Below are 19274 nucleotides of genomic sequence, written 5' to 3' on the forward strand. Positions count from 1 at the left end.
CACTGGGAAGGGGAAGATGCCAGTGCCATTGTTGGTGTGCGAGCGGTGTCTGTTTCATTTGTTAACTGGGCCTGCAGGACCTCTTCCCCCACTGGGATCTGTCACGCCTGCTAGACCCAGTCTGGGGGAGCAGCCCTGGCCCCCTGCAGGCTGGCCTTGCCTCAGGGTTTTCAGGCAGCTGGACACTGCCTTGCCCCGGGCCCCCAGACCCATTCAGCCACCCCACCTCTCTGGATGCTCCAGTGCCCATTCCCTCCACGGCTGCTCTTCCAGCCCCTGGAGCTCTGGATGGGGAGGTGGGATTTCACTGAGGATGAGCCTGGCGGCTCCTCTGAGACCTGCCCCTCCCCCGCAGGAGCCCTGGCTATCAGCTGTCCACAGCCCACGGCCTAGCTTGGCTCTGGTGTGGGGCACCTCTGTGGTCAGGACTGAGGCCCTTTGTGGGAGGCTCATGGGGCTCTGGGGTTGGCCCCGGGGCAGGAGAGTTCCGCAAAGACGTGGGCGGGAAGGAGTGCTGCTCTGGGCTGCTTGAACAAGATTGTCCTCCCCAGCGGCCCCTGCTGTGGACTTGACCTTGCAGGACTCACTTCCCCTCTCTGGGCCTCTGTTTCCTCATCTGATGAAAATCCCTGGGGTGAGGCCTGAGCAAGGGAAAGGCAGGCAGGACTTTGCACTTTGTGAGGTCCCACCAACACAGCAGGGCGGGTGTCTTCCCCTTTCCAGTGAGCGCTGCTGGGCAGCCCCTCTGTGCGGGCGGGCGGTGGGCAGGCGGTGGGCAGGCGTGGTGAGTCATGTCGCCCCAGCCTCCCTGACCCCGGCCTTATGCCCAGTGGCACCGGTAGGCAGAGAGGGCAGTGGGCCGGCGACAGCTGCGTGCGGGGAGTGGGGGGCTCCAGTGGGTAGTAGGCCCTGGGGGCTCAGCAGGGCTCCTGAGAGGGAGTCAGCTCTCCCCTAGGGTTACTGAGGGGGCTTCCTGGAGGCAGAGGTGAGGTGGGCTCCTCTCTGAGCCAAGGTGGAGGCGGTTCCCCAGCCCCTGGAGGATGGAATCTGGCCCCTCTCATTTGTAATCACGCGTGAGATCCTGCTCCCTTCGGGTGGGTAAGGGGAGTGCCTGCTGTCCACAAGATCAGAGGCTGCCAGGGGCCACGGGGAAAGACAGCGCATCAGGCCTGCTCCCATCTCTGGGCAGTATCTCCTGCAGGCCGTGGGTCGGGGGGTCGGGGCCCAGGCACACCTTGGCTGTTTTTGGAGTGGCAGGGCCAACGCACAGAGCACAGGGACTTTGTGGGGAAAGAAAGGGCTGGCATCCCAGCCCGAGCACACTGGGGAAAACCTTCGAGCCTCAGTTTTTTCATCTGCAAAACAGGGAGAATGAGTAATTCCTGTCTCTTAAAATGATGTAAAACCGATAAGGATGTGGTGGAACGTGGCTAGTTAGCACATGGTAGGTCACAAGAAGTGTGAGTTTGAAAACATTGCCAAGTGGTTTTTTTTTTGGCTGTGCCACGCTGCTTGCAGGATCTTAGCTCTCCGACCAGCAATGGAACCCAGGCCCCCTGCCGTGGAAGCACGGAGCCCTAACTGCTGGACCGCCAGGGGTAAGGTCCCCGCCAAGTGGTTCTTGCTTTCAGCCAGAATGAGGCAACGCCCAGATGCCTGGGGCTGCTGGAAGAGAGTCAAGGAAGCCCCTGGGGTCTCGAGTGGGGCTGCAGAAGGCAGGCACCAGCCGTATCCAGTGCCGGTCTGGCCTCCAGGACCTGGGGAATCTGGGAGAGCTTCTGGGTGGCTCCCAGCGGGGCCCATCAGCAAAGTGGACGCTCTGGTCTGGAGTCTGAGGCCTGGGCAGAGGGGCCTGGTGGGCGGAGAAGGGGCAGGGGAGTGTACTTCTGGGGCCTGGGGAGCTACCAAAAATCTTGTTCTACCTGGTGAGCATCCTGTGCCGGATCCTGTCTAGGTCATGTTTGCCATTCCCCTGCCTCAAGGAGGGGCTTCAGTGCCCAGAGGGAAAAGGCTCTGGGGCAACTACCCTATGGGGGGGCGGGGAAAGTTCTGCATTCTGACCTTGGTCTCTCATGGTGCTGGTTTCCTCTCACCCCTTCTGCCTTAATGGACAAGTGCCTCAGGCTGAGGGTAGGCCTGGCTGAGGCTGAGCTTGGGGTGGACCCTGGTGCCCAGGAAGCGGTGGCTGAGGTCCTGCTCTGGCCGAGGCTGCCCACCCACCTCTGCCCACAAGGTGTGTGTCCCAGGCTGGAGAGGCACCTGTGCTGGGTCTGGAATGGGTGTGGAGCCGCAGGGCAGGATGGAGGGTGCTCCCAGAGACCCTGGCACGAGGAGAAATCAGCAGGGGCTGGGTTAGGGCACAGGGAAGTTTTCCCGGAGAAGGTGGTGTCAGCGATCTGGGGACAGGGAACAGCAAGGGCAGAGTTTGGAAGTGGGGATGCAGAGTGGGACGGGGTCATGGTGAGCCCTCAAGGCCAGGCCCAGGAGTGGGGTCTGGCCCGTCACCGCACGTGGTCTCTGAGCAGGGAGAGGTGGGCTCCACACCCAGGCAGGCGCTGCCATCAGGGGCCCCAGCCCTTCCTGTCCACACGAGGAGGCTGTAGTCCTGGGGGAGGGGCTTGTCCAGGGTCACCCGCTGAGATTGGAGCCAGGCTGCCAGCACCAGGGGCCGTGCCTCAGCTCACTGCCCCATCCACCTCCCTCGGCCGCCTCTGCCAGAAGCGGTATATTTAGTAAAAAGACTGAAGATGGCAAGCAGCCTGAAGAGGTGGGGAGGAGAGAGGGGCTGAGGGAGGAGGGGGGCGGGGAGGGGAGGGGTGGGGAGGAGTAGGGGAGATCCGCCTGAGAGGAGAAAGCCCGAGCACTAGCATGGGTGAAGGGAGCCGAGAGAGAAGGAAGAGGGGCAGGTGGCTTCCCAGCTGCAGGCCCTTCTGGATGCTGCACGAGATGCCTCCCCGGGGCACTGCCCCTGCCTTTCTGTGGGTCCTCCTATGGGGTCCAGGCAGGGACAGCACATCCTCCCTGGCCCTCCTGTGTCCCTGGCGTCCCTCCCTCGCCCTCAGCAACCAGACCATCAGTGGGGAAGCTCCAGCTGCCTGGGTCCCTGGCCTAATTACTCTTGTCTTTGGAGCTGCACCCTGGGGCCTGGGGCCGCATTCTGGCCTCCTGCCCTCCCCACTGCCAGGTGATCTTGCAGCCGCATGATGGCAGGAACACCGGGCATCTGGCCGTGCCTGGCCCCTGCAGGCTCTGGGAAGCTGGCCTAGGTCACTCCTGCCTCTGCCTGGCCTAGCCTCCAGGGGCCTTTCCTGTCTCAGACTAAATTGGAGGCCTGCCCGTGCCCCTGCCCCTGTCCCTGTCCCTGGGGGAACTGAGGCAGGCACTCCTTGCCCAGGCCTGGCTGTGTGTGAGTCATGCTGGCGAGAGTTACACTCCAGAAAGGAGCAGGGGCAGCAGGGAGAACCTTTCCTGGATGGGATGCTCGAGAAGGGGCTGCTGAGGACGCGGCCTGGCTCCTTGGGCAGCTCTGGCTGGGCCGCCCTTTCCCTGGAGCCGGGGTTCCTGACTTGGGGCAGTGGATGGGCTCCAAGGGATTGCGTTGGTAGGGATGACACAAAGCCCAGCTCATAGTGAAGTGTCCCTGGGACACCTAGCACAGTGCCTGATACCCAGGGGGGCACTTACCACTAATATGGGCCATCTTGTTCAACCTCAAGGTGACATCCCCGCCAAAGAACAGCACTGATGAGTTGTGTGTGTGAATGTGTGTGTGAGTGTGAATGTGTGTGTTAGTGTGTGTGTGAATGTATGTGTTAGTGTGTGTGTGTGTGTGTGTGTGTGTGATGCTCCAGAGAGGAATCGCCCTGCTTGGACCCTCACCAGTAGGAGAGCCAGCTGTTTTCTGTGGCAGCGCAGACAGGGTGGGGCAGCCAGGCAGGGAAGGGGACTGTCACACCTGAACTATCTGGGTGAGAAATGATCCTGGGCACTTGTATCCAGACCAGACGGTGTTCCGTGTTAAACAGGGCGCGGTGCCGGTGGGCAGGGGCAAGTCTTGGGGGGTGCGGTCAGGTGTGAAGGTTGGCGGGCAGCACAGGCAGGTGGGTGTCTCTGAGACGACGCAGTAGGCCCCGGACCAGGTCTGTGGATTGGCCCCTGGAGCCACTGGGGCAGGACCGCTCGTGGAGGGGCTTCTGGGGGCTGTCCTGGGGCTGGGAAGCCACTTCCCAGTGGCGTGTGCAAGTGTCCATGGGTGATGGGAAGGGGCTTGGCTTTGAACATGTGTGATGCGTGTGACAACGTGTGTACAAGGACGGGGTGTTAGTGTGTGTCTGTGTGTCTATATGTGCCTGTGGATATCCAGGGCGACTCTCTGAGCCGTGATGGCTTCAGCTTTATCAGGAGCTGTCATGTTCAAGGGCAGCGTAATCCGATGTGGGGACCTAATCCTCCCTAATCCTTTCCGGGCATTTTCTCTCTGGCTTCAGACCCCCAGCCATCTGTGCTGCTCTGACCCCAGCCTCGGCCCACAGCTCCTCTCTGGCTGTGGCGCCCGTGGGCGACTTCAATTCTCTGCCCTTTGCCCTCACAATGTCCCTCTTCCAGTTGTAAAACCAAGTCGTGGGGTGGCGGGAGTGCACGCAGCAGCCGGCATCCCTCACCGGCTCCTGAGTCCCCGGTCGTGTGGAGTGGGTGCCCAGGCAGGGCCGGGGGCAGGAGGGAGGGGAGGAAGGCTTGGGCCTCCTCCTTCTCCTAGTCAGCCCAAAGCCGGGAGCCCTCCTCCTCTGCTCTGTCCATAATTCCTGACCCTGGATTCCACCTCCACTTTCCCTGCCAGCCCTGTGCAGTCACGGTCCCCTGACCTCCCTGTGGCCACAAGCCATTCTCCACCCACAGCTGGAGGGGCTGTTCTGTTTGGGTTGCCCCACTTAATCAAGACCCTCCAAGGATTCCTATTGTCCTTTTAATCAAATCAGACTCACACAGGCTGACCAGACCCAACAGGAGCTGGCTGTGAGGCTGCTGGGACCTGTCTCTCCAGTCATCCGCCCAGCAACTCTTGGGGCCTGCCAGCTTGTTCCACCCCAGGGCCTTTGTCCCTCCCCTCTCCCCGTACCTCCACTTGCTGGCTTGGACTGCTCTTCCCTGCCCCCTTCCTGACCGACCCCTTCTCATCCCTCAAATTACAGCTCCAAGGCCACTCCCCCCAGAGGCCTCCCCCTGCTCTCTCTCTTTCCCCTCTGGGGCTATATCCACAGCACCTACCCTTATATGACATTAGCTCATTTTTTTTCCCCTCCAGTTTTATAGACACATAACTGACATACAGCACTGTATACGTTTACAGCGTACACCCTCATGATTTGACTTACATACATCGTGAAAAGATGACCACAGTGAGTTTGGTGACTATCCATCATCTTATATAGATACAGAACTAGAGAAACAGAGAAAATATATTTTCTCCTTGTAAGGAGAACTCAGGACTTACTCTCCTAACAACTTTCATGTATAACATGCAGCAGCGTTAATTACATTTATCATGTTGGAGGTTACCTCCCTATCACTTATTTACATCATAACTGGCAGCTTGTACTTTTTGACTGTCTTCATCCTGCCAACTCCCCACGCCTGGCAACCACAAATCTGATCTACTTTTCTGTGCGTTTGTTTGTGTGTTTTTTTTTGGAAGTATGATTGAACTACAACGTGATGTTCGTTCCTCTTACACAATAGAATGATTCCATATCGCTATGCATTTCAAAAGGATCACCACCATAGTCTAGTTACAACCTGTCCCCCTACAAGGATATTACAAAATTATTGACTGTGTTCCTCACACTCTTCATTTCATCGCCGTGACTCATATATTTTGCAACTGAAAGTTTGTACCTCTTAATCTCCCTCACCTATTTCTCTCCTCCCCCCATTATTTATTAAATTTATTATTAAATTTATTAACATTTATTATTATTTTAGTTTATTATTTTTATTTGTTATTTAATAATAAATTTTATTTTATTATTAAATTTTAAATTTACCGCTCTCGTTTCTGTTTCCCCACTGGAAGGTCAGCCCCATGAGGGCAGAAAACTGATCTGTCCTGTTCGTGGTGCAGCCCTAGCACCCAGAACGGAGCCTGGCTCTGAATACGCAGTGAGCGTCTGAGTGCTGGGACCTGAGGGAAGCCAGCGGCACTCTGTGAGCCCAGGGCCTCTGAGCTGTGCTGGCAGAGCTCGCTCTTTTTTTTTTTTTTTTTTTTTTTAGTGAAGAATGCCTTTTATTTATTTGTTTTTTATTTATTTTTTTTAAATTGAAGTATAGTTGAGTTTCAATGTTGTGTTAGTTACTGCTGTACAGCAAAGAGATTCTGTTACACATATATACATTCTTCTTCATATTCTTTTCCATTATGGTTTATCACATATTGAATATAGTTCCCTATGCTATACAGTAAGACCTTGTTGTTTATCCTTTCTGTATATACCAGTTTGCATCTGCTAATCCCAAACTCCCAATCCAACCCTCTCCCACCCCCCTCCCCCTTAGATGACAGGGCTCCCTCTCGAACCCAGGACACCTAGCTCCCTGCACAGGTTACAAGGGGGCTCTTCCCCTCACATGCTGGCATGTTTACTCTCTGGAACCATCCTCTGCTCTGGGGACCTGAGGGTATCTCTTCTGCCCTGGAGCAGGGCAAGTTGGGGGTGAAGGGTGCGGCAGGGCCCCATCCTGACACTGACCTTTGTCCAACGTTGTGGGTTTTCAACTGTAATCAACTTCCTGTTTGGCGGCTAGCTGAGGGCATAGGGACAAGTCACCACATCTCCAGAGATGCATCATTGGTCTCCCACCGTGAGCTGTGCTCTGTGCTTCCGCATGGCCTGTGCACCCCCAAGGAGTCTGTAGCTGAGCTGAGGAGACAGCATTGATGACCTAAAAATAGCAAAGGTCCCGTGAGAGCACAGCCTGCGTGGCCAGAGCCCAGCACAGAGATAGGAGGGCTTGGGTGAGGGTGGACGGTGGATGGGAAGAGCCTGGGAAGGCGGGGTGGGGACCTGGATTCCAGAGGCAGGAGGGACACAGAATTGTGAGTTCAAACTCTGGCTCTACCATCTACTAACGGTGACAGTTTGGGTTAAGTCCGTTAGCCCCTTGGTGCCTGGGTTTCCCCATTTGTATTTGGGGTACCAATCATTCCCACCCCTTAGGGCTCCTTGCAGTTTAAATGCAGTAACTCCTGTAAAGGTCTTAGAACGGGGCCAGGCACAGGGCAAGCGCTCATGAGTGTTAGTTGTGTGGTTGTCATGATAAAGAGAGACGAGACCTGGCAGGAGGTGTGCGCTGGTGGAGGGGTGGATGCAGACACAAGTGGGCCCAGACGCAGGGCAATCAAGTGGTTGAAGCCCAGGTTCCAAACCCAGTGCTCCCATTTACAGGCTGGGTGGCCTTGGTTCAGCCACCTGTAACCCCTTTAGGCCTCGGTTTCCCCATCTGCAAAGTGAGGGTAACGATGCCGCCCCCAAGCCCTTGAAGCTTAGAGGCAGTCATGCCTAGAAGACACCTAGAATAGTGCCAGTAATTGCTATTGTTTAAGAAGGCACAGAGAGGTTAAATCACTTGCCCAAGGCCACACAGCAAGGAAGCAGCCCAGCTGTGTTTGAGCCAAGGCAATGTGGCTCCAGAGCCCCCGTGGCTCCCTGATGCACACCACTGTCGCCATTACCCCACGGTTCATGGTGTTGCTGGTCTTCAGGGGAGTGGCCCAGCCTGGTCTTTGATGGAGGTAAAGGTGTCAGGGGTGATGGGGTGGGAAGGAGTAGTCTCTGGATCCTCTGGGCCTCGAAGTCCCCTTGCTACTTCTCACACTGCACCCACCTCTGGCTGTGGGGAAGCCCTGTGACCACAGTGTGGTCACACTTCTGAGAATCCCACACCGCTTGCCCAATCCTTACCACTAGTGACAGAGCTCTTCCTTAGCAACCTATCCTCTCCCCTTCTTGGCTACCTGGGCTCAAGCCAACAGGTGCTGGGCTCAAGCACCTCTGGCCGACAGGTGGGAACGGGACCAGTTTAATCGCAGCGGTGGCCATGGGTTGGGGGCCGGGGTGTGCTGGGAGTGGGAGCCTGACAGGGGAAGAGACCAGGGAGGCGGGGTCTCCTCTAGCTGCAACCCCAGGCACATCTAGGGGTGCAGCCAAACCCAGATCCCCTTGATGGACACGCCCATGGAGCAGGCAGGGACCCCAACAAGCAGAGCCATCTCTGGCCTTGGCAATGGGTTGGGCTCTCCCAGATTCCCTTCCTCAGGGCTGTGGCCACCTCTCCCCTCTGTGCCTCAGCCTCCTTGCTTTTCTTCCTTTTTTTTAAGTTAAAATTATTTAGAGTTTTATTCTATTTATTTCTTTTTATACAGCAGGTTCTTATTAGTTATCTATTTTATACATATTAGTGTATACATGTCAATCCCAATCTCCCAGTTCATCCCCCCCCAACTTTCCCCCGCTTAGTGTCCATACGTTTATTCTCTACATCTGTGTCTCTATTTCTGCCCTGCAAACTGGTTCATCTGCACCATTTTTCTAGATTCCACATATATGCGTTAATATACGGTATTTGCTTTTCTCTTCCTGACTTACTTCACCCTGTATGACTCTCTAGGTCCAACCACGTCTCTACAAATGACTCAGTTTTGTTCCTTTTTAGGGCTGAGTAATATTCCATTGTATATATGTGCCACACCTTCTTTATCCATTCGTCTGTCGATGGTCAGCCTCCTTTCTTTTTTTTTCTTTTTTTTTTTTTCTTTTTGCGGTATGTGGGCCTCTCACTGCTGTGGCCTCTCCCGTTGCAGAGCACAGGCTCCGGACACGCAGGCTCAGTGGCCATGGCTCACGGGTCCAGCCGCTCCGCGGCATGTAGGATCTTCCTAGACCGGGGCACGAACCCGTGTCCCCTGCATCGGCAGGCGGACTCTCAACCACTGCGCCACCAAGGAAGCCCCAGCCTCCTTTCTTTTTTTTTTTTTTTTTCTTTTTGCGGTATGCGGGCCTCTCACTGTTGTGGCCTCTCCCGTTGCGGAGCACAGGCTCCGGATGCGCAGGCCCAGCGGCCATGGCTCACGGGCCCAGCCGCTCCGCGGCATATGGGATCCTCCCAGACCGGGGCACGAACCCGTATCCCCTGCATCGGCAGGCGGACTCTCAACCACTGCGCCACCAGGGAGGCCCCCAGCCTCCTTTCTTGATGGGAGACTGTGGCAGGAGGGAGAACCAGACCCCACAGAAGCGCATCACGCCAAAGCTGGAAGGGACCGCAGGGCTGCCCTCAAGACTCTGGCGTCTACTTCCTGCATCACACTTCTTAACATCTTTGGGTACCATCTGTACCATCCAACTCAGTTTTCACAAACCTAAAATTTATTTTTAAAGGAAACTATATCATTACTCTAGGTGAATAACCATGAGTACAAGATGGTCCCCAAAATTAATATTCAAACAGTGACATCAGCTCCCTGAGGGCAGTGGTTTGTAATTTATTGCGGTATCTCCAGAACCCAGAACAGTACCTGACATATAACAGGTACTCAACATATATTTTTTGAATGAAGGGCCGGGTAAATTAATAAATATAGAAAAGAATGTGTGACCTGGATGTGGATGCTTAGAGAAGGTTCGGAGCCTTTGTTAAAACAAGGAAAAGCAGGGACTTCCCTGGTGATGCAGTGGGTAAGAATCAGCCTTCTAATGCAGGGGACATAGGTTCTATTCCTTGTTAGGGAACTAAGATCCCACATGCCACGGGGCAACTAAGCCCCTGCGCCACAACTGGAGAGCCCACGTGCTGCAACTACTGAGCCTGCATGCTCTGGAGCCCACGCACCACAACTAGAGAGAAGGCCACGTGCTGCAACGAAAGATCCTGCGTGCTGCAACTAAGACACTACGCAGCCAAATAAATAAATAAATATTTTTTAAAAAATGAGGAAAAGCGAGTATTTGAGAGGCATGACAGCCACACCAGCCCCAAATGGAGATTTTCTTCTTCTTTTTTAAAAATTTATTTTATCAAAGTATAGTTGATTTACAATGTTGTGTTAATTTCTGCTGTACAGCAAAGTGATTCAGTTATACATATATATATACACACACACACACACACACACACATATATATACATTCCTTTTCATATTCTTTTCCGTTATGGTTTATCCCAGGATATTGAATATAGTTCCCTGTGCTATGCAGTAGGACCTTGTGGTTTATCCATTCTCTATATAATAGTTTGCATCTGCTAATCCCAAACTCCCAATCCATCCCTCCCCATCCCCCCACCCCTTGGCAACCACAAGTCTGTTCTCCAGGAGATTTTCTTCTGCATGTATCCATCGTGTCCAGGAGAGGGTCCTCAGCAAGGCTGTCCCAGTGATGGGACACATGCGTGTGGGGACAGACACCAGCCCCCTCAGCCACATGTGGCCACTTCTGAGTCTACCTTGCTGAGGGCTGGCTGCCTAAGGGGACTCTCTCCTTTACCGGCCCCTCCCCGCCTTCCCCGCTGTGCTGGACAGGGCCATCTTCGCAGAGCATGGAGTCACTGTCCTCGCCTGGCAGGAGCCTGTGGGAGTGGCCACCATGCCACTTGGGCAGAGGCCTGGCACAGGAAGCCTGACGTCATCCTGACTCATGGCTCAGGCGGGCTGGGGGCGGTTGTCACTTGTCACTCTCACCTTCACACCTGCCTTGACCTAAGGATCATAGTCACACCATTCATCCCTTCCTCTCTCCCCGGAGCATCTGCTTGGGGTATGGGTTTGGAAGGAGGAGGGAGGACAACACAAGAACACAACACAACGCTTCGGGCTTCTGTGGAAGGGAAGTCGCTCTGCATGGGGCTGGGGGCGGGGTGGGGGCAGGGAAAGACCCCGAAACCCAAAGGCAGGAGGCTAGTGACACGTAAACAGCCATCAAAATAGATGGTTACAAACAAGAATGACACAGAATCATCATTTGTTCCAGTTGGGTATTTTAATTAAAAAAAAAAGCTGAGCCCCAAACTTGCTTGATAGTGTCAGCTCTGTAACAGCCAGACCAGGGAAACAAAGCCCCCCAAAACCCGAGTATGGCACCATCCCCCATCCCTGGCCCCTGCTGTCCGTTTACCACCTAGTGAAGAGGAGCGGGGTCACCCCTCCGGGACCTGCGACCTGTGGGGCAGCCAGTGTAACGGAGACCCCTCCTCACCCGTTTCTCCACCCACGTGTCCAGAACCCTGCCTCATCTCTGCCGGGAAATGGTGGTCCTTGAGGAGGTGGCAGAGGGGGAGAGACATCCCGGGGCCATGACTCACCAAGGGTGGGGGGATCTTTAGTCAGAGGAGAAGTGGGCGTGGGACTTGGGTTCCATCTTCTTCCCACTCTCTCCTTACCCCGAACTTGGACTTTCACCCAGTTATGAGGGTAGGCGTTTCCCTAGTTTGGGAATAGGGGAAAGAGGCCAAGGGGAGCCCCTCCTTCATGGCTAAGTCAGGCCTCCTTGAGCCTGTGTTCCAGAGCTGAAAAGGGGACACCCCAAAGCCAGTGGCATTGATGGGGGTACATACATGTAGTCACCTTGGGCGGAAATCACTGGTCCTGGCCAGAGCGCTGGACAGGGCAACTGGGCACTGTGTCACTAGCGCAAACCTTTGCCAACACACTCCCACTCCCACGTGGGACTTCCCGGCAAGGTGCACGCCATTCTCCCCAGGAGGGGAAGAGGCTCAGCCAGCCCGGCGTGGGAGTCCAGGGTCTGGAGCCCCTACGCAGCTGGACTGAATTTCACCCCTGAGCTAGGATCCCAGCTGGCCAGTCCTCTCTGCTCCTCCCCGTGGAGCTGGAAGCCCATGTCTCCCAGCAGAGCAGCCCCATGGGTCAGCAAGACTGGACCTGCTATCCTTTTGTGTGCTCTGTAATTTACCCCTGGAGCCAGCCATTAAGTCATTTGCCGGGCTGACGCCAACGATAAGAGCCTGAATCAGTCGCTGGGACCTGTGGCCCAGACTCCTTGGCTCTGTTGTGGGCTCTGCCGCATCAGCCTCCAGACTGGCCTGGGAGGGAGGGATGGAACATTGCAGGTGTCCGGGCACTGCCACAGCCTCAGAGCCTCGGAACCAGTGTAGATGAGCAGTTGGTCTATTATACACTCCCATCTTACAGGTGGGAACACTGAGGCCTGAGAGGGTGAACGGCCCCAGGACTCTTTGGAGTCCTTGAGGCTTCTCTCCCCCGCAGCCCCTCTCCCTCGCAGCACACACAAGCTACCAGCTCTGTCTCCAGCAACAGATGATGCTCCAACACACACAGACACATCAACACACTATGGGGAAGAGTTTACAGTTTACACAATCCAAGTGCAGGGCTTGGGGGTCCACGACGGCTCCTAGTGGTAGCCCTCCAAGACAGTCTGGACCTAGAGGTCTGCAGTAGGGCCGGAAGAGTCTTACAAAGGGCACAGAGTAGTGACTCAGGGGAGTGGGGGCCTTGGGGATTGGGTTCTGAAATCCCATGCAGCTAAGGCGGGGATGGGGGTGGCTCCCACTCCAGGGCACTGTCCCCACGTACCTGAATGTCCCTGCTTCGGAGGAGTTCAGCTGCCAACATCTCTTGCCCCAGTGCAGGGGCCCAGATCCTCCCCCACATACCTGGGGGCCCCAGGGCTGGCAGCTGAGTCTGGGGCAGGCAGAAGGGATGTGGATTAACTAGCTTCCCAGGTCTGTGCACTGATGGGCTGGGCCAGCTGGGGAGGGACTGTCTCTACACGTCAGATGTACACAACTTTTTCAGCCTATGAGACAAGTTATGAAAGTTCAGTGACTTGTATTTAATGCTGACCTACTGCTATAAATTATTCTATATTTATATGACCTCAGAGACTCTTCTGGACTAGGATAGTCTCCCTCCAGCGTCCGACATCCAGTGCCAGCCCCAGAGCGTGGGGCAGATTTGTATATTTATTTGTCCATTCGGTAGGCTTACGAACCGGTAGGCTTAACTGCTCATCGCCTTGCTCCAGTCCAGTCCTGGGTCCCTGCTGTCCAGGGGGTCCGCTGCAGACCTAGGGAGGACTGGGGTGGGGGTGGGGGAATGGTGGGCGGAGAGAGTGGGGGAGGCAGATTCTGGTAGTTCTCCCTCTTCCTCTTGGTGAAGCTCCTGAAATTCCCACAAGGCCCCAGGGAGAGCCCAGCAGCGTCAGCAGAGTTCCCCTTCAGAGCTGGCCTGCGACTTGGGGAAGTGCTTCACCCTGAGCCCCTGGGGTTTCCCTGGGCTCCAGGGGAAGAAGCTTTGTCCCGTTAATAACTGGAAAGTCGTCACGGGCCCCCTGCTTCCCCCCATGCCAAGGCCCAGAGGTCCTCCTCATGCCAGTGCTTAGGGTCTTGGGCTCAGAGGACGACGTTCTGGCCTAGCTTGGCCACTGAGCAGCTGCAAAACCCCGAGTGCTGGTCTCAGCCATGAAACGGGGGAGGGGGAGGGGAAATAAAGCCCCTCCGGCCCAGGGTCTCTAAGCAGAAGAGAAAAGGTACATCAAAGCACGGCTCCCCATCCTCCAGTGCGGAAATCATCCGTGGCAACAAACAGAAGTCAATTTTTGTTGTAGCAGATTCCTGGGAGGGGGGAAACCCTAGGAGGGTAAGGGAACAGGGGAAAGGGAGAGGAAGCAGGGCGAGGGGCACCACGGGCTCCGAGGTCTCTGGGGATGCGAACGTGTATCTATCTGAGTAGCCGGGTGCCCGAGCACCGAGCGGCGCGAAGCAGGTCCAAGGGTGGGAGCGCTCGGGAAGAGTCCTGGGGCGCAAAGGTGGGAGGGGGGCGTTTGGGCAAACACCTTCCCTTCAGAGCTGGTGCCCGGCTTCCTCTCCCAGTGCACCCCCTCCCCCCAGCCGGTCCTAGTCCCGGGCCCGCCCAGCCTGAGCCCCGAGTGAGGCCGCGGGGGCGGCGCCGGCGCCTTCCTGCTTTGCCCTTATATGGTGACCCGGGAGGCCGGCCCACGGCTACTTAAGCCCCAGCGCTGGAGAGGGCGCCCAGAACAGACGGTTCGGGCAGCGCGGCCGCTGCGGGAGTCCGGAGCGCTCCCGGGGAGAGGGGGAAGGAGAGGAAGAGGTGCGGGAAGAGGGGAGAGGAGGCTGCCCGGGGCCGGCAGACATGGGGCTGGAGGCGGCGCGAGAGCTGGACTGCTCGGCGCTGGGCGCGCTGCTGCGGGAGCCGTGGGAGGCTGAGCGCACGCTGCTGCTCGATTGTCGCCCCTTCCTGGCCTTCTGCCGCCGCCACGTGCGCGCCGCGCGGCCGGTGCCCTGGAACGCGCTGCTGCGGCGCCGCGCGCGCGGCCCCCCTGCCGCCACCCTCGCCTGCCTGCTGCCTGACCGCGCGCTGCGGGCGCGCCTGGCCCGCGGGGAGCTGGCGCGGGCCGTGGTGCTGGACGAGGGCAGCGCCTCGGTGGCAGAGATCCAGCCCGACGGCCCGGCCCACGCGCTGCTTGCCGCGCTGCTGCACGAGACCGGCGCCGGACCCACCGCCGTGTGCTTCCTGCAGGGTGAGCGCCGGCCCGCCCTCATCCCCCGCCCCGTTCCCGACCCCCGCCGGGCCCTCCGGGCTAACCGTGTCTTGGTCCTCCTTGCAGGAGGCTTCGACAGCTTTCAAGCCTGCTGCCCCGATCTGTGCTCTGAGTCCCCCGGCCCCGCGATGCCACCAGAAAACAGCCGCCCCGACCCCAGGGGTCCCTCGTATGACCAGGTGAGTTGAGATCAGGGCTCCTTGTCAGTGTCATGCAGGGTAAGGCGCCTCTGGGGAAAGAGTCTGCCATTGGTGGATGCAGGAGCCTGTCCATGTCCACGGTCACCTAGGGGTGTGTGTGTGTGTGTGTGTGTGTGTGTGTGTTTCCGCCCCCAAGTGGGAGCACACCTTTGTGTGTGCCTGGCGGGCGTTGCTGGTGTGCATCTCTGTGAGTCTGCGTATGTCCTGTGAGCAGCATAATTTGGGGGTTTGAGGGGAATGTGTGTATCGTTGTGTGTGTATCTCCGTATGTCCCCTTGGGTCCTCCTGGTATTCCGGAGTCTGATCCTTAGTCAGGGATCCCTGGCTAAGAGCTCCTCTTGCCTGGGCCAGTCTGCCCTGTCTCTGTCCCGCTGGTGTTCAAGCCCTCCAGGCCTGGGCTGAGACCTCACCACTGTCCCTCCCCCTTCCCGTGCAGGGTGGCCCTGTGGAGATCTTGCCCTACCTGTACCTGGGCAGCTGCAGCCACTCGTCGGACCTGCAGGGGCTGCAGGCTTGCGGCATCACAGCCGTCCTCAACGTCTCAGCCAGTTGCCCCAACCACTTTGAGGGCCTGTTGCGCTACAAGAGCATCCCGGTGGAGGACAACCAGATGGTGGAGATCAGCGCCTGGTTCCAGGAGGCCATTGGCTTCATTGGTAAGAGGCAGGCCTCAGCCCCAGGACCTGGTGGAGCTCCAGGGGAAGGGGCTGGGGCACCTGTCTCCTTCCCTGCCCACCTTCCCGTCTGACCCCCCACCCCTCCCATTTCCCTTGCAGACTCGGTGAAGAACAGCGGAGGCCGGGTGCTGGTGCACTGCCAGGCGGGCATCTCGCGCTCCGCCACCATCTGCCTGGCGTACCTGATACAGAGCCACCGCGTGAGGCTGGACGAGGCCTTCGACTTTGTTAAGCAGCGCCGGGGAGTCATCTCCCCCAACTTCGGTTTCATGGGGCAGCTGCTGCAATTTGAGACTCAGGTGCTGTGTCACTGAGGCTGGGTCCCACCATGCTGGCTCCCCCAGGGCAGAGGCACACAGAGCTGCCTGATTCCTGGGGACAGTGGGGGCCCCAGTTCCCCACTGTCCCCCTCACCTCAGGGAGACCCGTCCCTTCCTTGGAGTTCAAAAAGCCCCCAGGTGGGCACGCTGGGTGCAGGGATGCTGGACTTTCTTACCTGGTGCTCTTCCGCTGGGGGTTTGAGGGCCGGCCCTCATTCCTCATCCTGGAAGGAGGATGGACGGTGGGTCTGCTTCCCTCCTCCCCTGTCCTCTGACAAACCAACTGGACTCTACACCCACCACTCCCACTGGTCCGATCACCATGTTGGAGCCCTTGGCAGCCTGAGGACTCTAAGGAACAAGCTGTGACAACCAGGAGCCCTGTGTGGGGCTCGGGGAAGTGATGCGGATGCTGTGTCTGGACCTCTTGCTTGCGTGTGTACGTGAGCGTTTTACGCCTGTGTTGGCACTGGAAAGTTGTGTTCAACTGACATTTAACACTCCCTCCCCCACTTCCTCCCAGCCCTGTGGGCGGGGGTGGGAAACTTAGCACTTTATATTTATACGGGACATTCAGGATGTGTCAATAAAATATTGTTTTGTTTAAGAAACAACTTCTCAAGTGTCTGATCTCAAGTCAGTGCCTGGGGAAGTGCTCAAAAGCTGTTTCTTTTCTTTTTTTGATAAATTTATTTATTTATTTATTTTTGGCTGCGTTGGGTCTTCGTTGCTGCTTGTGGGCTTTCTCTAGTTGCGGCAAGCGGGGCCTACCCTTTGTTGTGGTGCGTGGGCTTCTCATTGCGGTGGCTTCTCCCGTTGCGGAGCACGGGCTTAAGGCGTGCGGGCTTCAGCAGTTGTACCGCACGGGCTTAGCTGTTCCGCGGCATGTGGGATCCTCCAGGACCAGGGCTCGAACCCGTGTCCCCTACATTGGCAGGAGGATTCCTAACCACTGCGCCACCAGGCAAGTCCCCCAAAGCTGTTTCTTAATCAGACCTTCCCTTCCCTTGTGTGGCGGGGTCTGGGAAGTGGAAGGAGGAAGGTGCAGGGGTGACCTCACCGCGCAGCCCGGTCCTCCCTGTGCTGGTGTCCTTTCCTAGGCAGCCTTCTGTCTCCAGAGCTGAAAGTGATGGTTTCTGGGAGGCTGGCTCCAGCCTTATTCCAGTTAGCAGCTTTGGTCCTGTGGGGGAGAAGACTGTGTTTACCATTCAGAGCTGGACTCAGCACTGCCCTGGTCAGACCCCACTTCCTTTTTGGAGCATGTGGATGGACGTGTGTGTGCGTGTGTGTGTGTGTGTGTGTGTGCGTGCAGCCACGTGTGTGGCTCTTCCTCTGGGTGTGGGTGTCTGTTCTTGGCCTGCACACACCTATGTGTCCCGGATGTTCCTACATGCCTGCATGTCTGTGTGAGCCCGTGCGTGTGGCTTCCCTGGGCGTGTGTAACGTGCGCCCACGTTGGGCCAGTGCAGCCTGTCGCCTCTTCTCCCATACCTCCGGGCTGGGTCCCCAGGCCTCAGAATGCCTGCCCCTGCCGGGGGTCACGGCAGCCCCTGATCCAGAGCTCCTTCCTGTCCCCAGAAAGCATGTGGCCTGGTGTCTGGTACAGAGGACAGGTCACCTGGGATGGGCTTAGTTGTTTTTCACACCCATCAGCTACCATGTCTTCGCTGAACATTGGTTACGTGGCCAGCGTGGACCGCCGAGGAGACATGGGCCCAGCCTGAGCCAGAAGTGGAGGGTGCTGGAAAGGGGGTGCTGTGATTTGCCCGAGAGCTGGGGGTGCTGAGGCCCTTGAGGACAGCTCAGTGATGGCAGGTCCTGCATCAGCCACTCGGAGTGTCATCTGGCTCACTCTATTTTGTCCTTCCAAACTGGCGTCACCCCTGCAGAATGGCGACTGTTGCTCCGGGTGTTCTGAGCGCCTGGCAGGGCACGCCTGAGCAGGGCAGTGTAGTTTGACAGTTAGGGTGCTTGTTTGGTATTGCTTTACCTCTCTGTGTCTTAGTTTCCTTGTCTGTAAAATGGGCTTTTGTCATTAGCTCCCACCTCTTAGGCTGGTGTTGAGGGTTACTCCAGTCAATCCAGGTAAAGGCTTAGCCCAGGAAATGTTAGTTACTGAAGGTCCGAGAAGCGAAGGTTTTCAGGTGTGTAGTTGTGCACCTCGACCAGCCTGGACGCTGGTGAGGGCAGGGCCTGTGGTCTGCTTGGCCCTGTGCCCGGAGTCTGGCAGGGGTGGGTGCCCACTCCACACGGCCGCAGGAGGGACGAAGCCTGCCCGCTGTGCCTTGTTCCCTCTGCTCTGGGGGTGTGTGGGGTGCTCCCTGGCGGGGACTGAGCAGAGCTAGGGGTTGTTATCAGGGCTTCTGCAGGCCCCGAGTGGGTCTGTTTGGACCTGTCCACAAGGCCCACACCCAGCTCGGGGAGGGTGGGGGGCATCTGGGGCCCTGAGTTATCGGAGCCTTCCCGCGCCCCAGGTACTTCTCACACGAAACAGGATGGGTGGCTGAGGCCGCTGCCCACCGCGCCTCACCCCTGCCTCATCGCATCCTGTCTCCGCCCCATAATACTGCACCCTCCCCTCCCTGTGTTTTTAAGTTGGCCTTTCAAGCAAACTGCGTTTCTTTCCCTTCTTTTCTTTCCCTCCCTCCCTCTCTCCCTCCCTTTCTTTTAAATTTATTTATTAAAATTTAAAAAATTGTGGTACAAAATATGTAACAAAATGTACCGTCTTTACCATTTTTTTTGTTTGTTTTGTTTTTTGTTTTTTGTTTTTTGCGGTACACGGGCCTCTCACTGTTGTGGCCTCTCCCGTTGCGGAGCACAGGCTCCGGATGCGCAGGCTCAGCGGCCATGGCTCACGGGCCCAGCTGCTCCGCGGCATGTGGGATCTTCCCAGACCAGGGCACGAACCCGTGTCCCCTGTATCGGCAGGCGGACTCTCAACCACTGCGCCACCAGGGAAGCCCCCACCTTTACCATTTTTAAGTGTGCACCTCAGTAACGTTAAGCATGTTCACTCATATTATTGTGAAACAGATCTCCAGAACTTTTCCATCTTGCAGAATTGAAACTGTACCTGTTAGACAACAACTCCCCATGCCCCCTCCTTCAGCTCCTGGCAGCCACTGTTCCACCACCTGCCTCTGAATCTGACTTCTCCAGATACCCCATGTAAATAGACTCATACACCATTTGTCCGGTTGTGACTGGCTTACTTCACCCAGCACGATGCCCTCAAGACCAACGGCCTTTCCTAACTACGAGTCTGTTTCTCTACCCGAGCAGGGTGATTATGGTCATGACTGTCTGACCGAGCGCTCGTCCGAAGCGGTCAGCTCTGTCCACCGCCACGAATGTTAACGCCCTGCCTGGGCAGCCGGGCCACCTGTCTTCCTCACGTTCTCTGACCCCTACCTTTTGAGAAACGCTGGGTTCCATCCAGGGCAAGAGGCCGAGCGACCTCGGCTCTGTCGTTTCCCTTCACTGGAC

General features: G+C 57.0%; 1 protein-coding gene across 1 annotated transcript; it reads left to right on the plus strand.

The window, feature by feature from the left end:
- Positions 1-14179: 14179 nt before the first annotated feature.
- On the plus strand, positions 14180-15779 carry DUSP2 (dual specificity phosphatase 2). The gene is made up of 4 exons (XM_060117841.1): positions 14180-14567; positions 14655-14767; positions 15225-15444; positions 15565-15779. The coding sequence occupies exons 1-4, from the start codon at positions 14180-14182 to the stop codon at positions 15777-15779; spliced, it is 936 nt and encodes a 311-aa protein (XP_059973824.1).
- The last annotated feature ends 3495 nt before the right edge of the window (positions 15780-19274 follow it).

The sequence above is a fragment of the Mesoplodon densirostris genome, chromosome 14, assembly GCF_025265405.1.
Source record: "Mesoplodon densirostris isolate mMesDen1 chromosome 14, mMesDen1 primary haplotype, whole genome shotgun sequence".
Taxonomy (NCBI): Eukaryota; Metazoa; Chordata; class Mammalia; order Artiodactyla; family Ziphiidae; genus Mesoplodon; species Mesoplodon densirostris.

Coding starts and splice junctions, on each gene's coding strand:
- DUSP2 (XM_060117841.1), top strand. CDS start 14,180: ATGGGGCTGGAGGCGGCGCGAGAGCTGGACTGCTCGGCGCTGGGCGCG. Junction 14,568..14,654: donor CGCCGTGTGCTTCCTGCAGG/GTGAGCGCCGGC, acceptor TCCTCCTTGCAG/GAGGCTTCGACAGCTTTCAA. Junction 15,445..15,564: donor GGAGGCCATTGGCTTCATTG/GTAAGAGGCAGG, acceptor TTTCCCTTGCAG/ACTCGGTGAAGAACAGCGGA.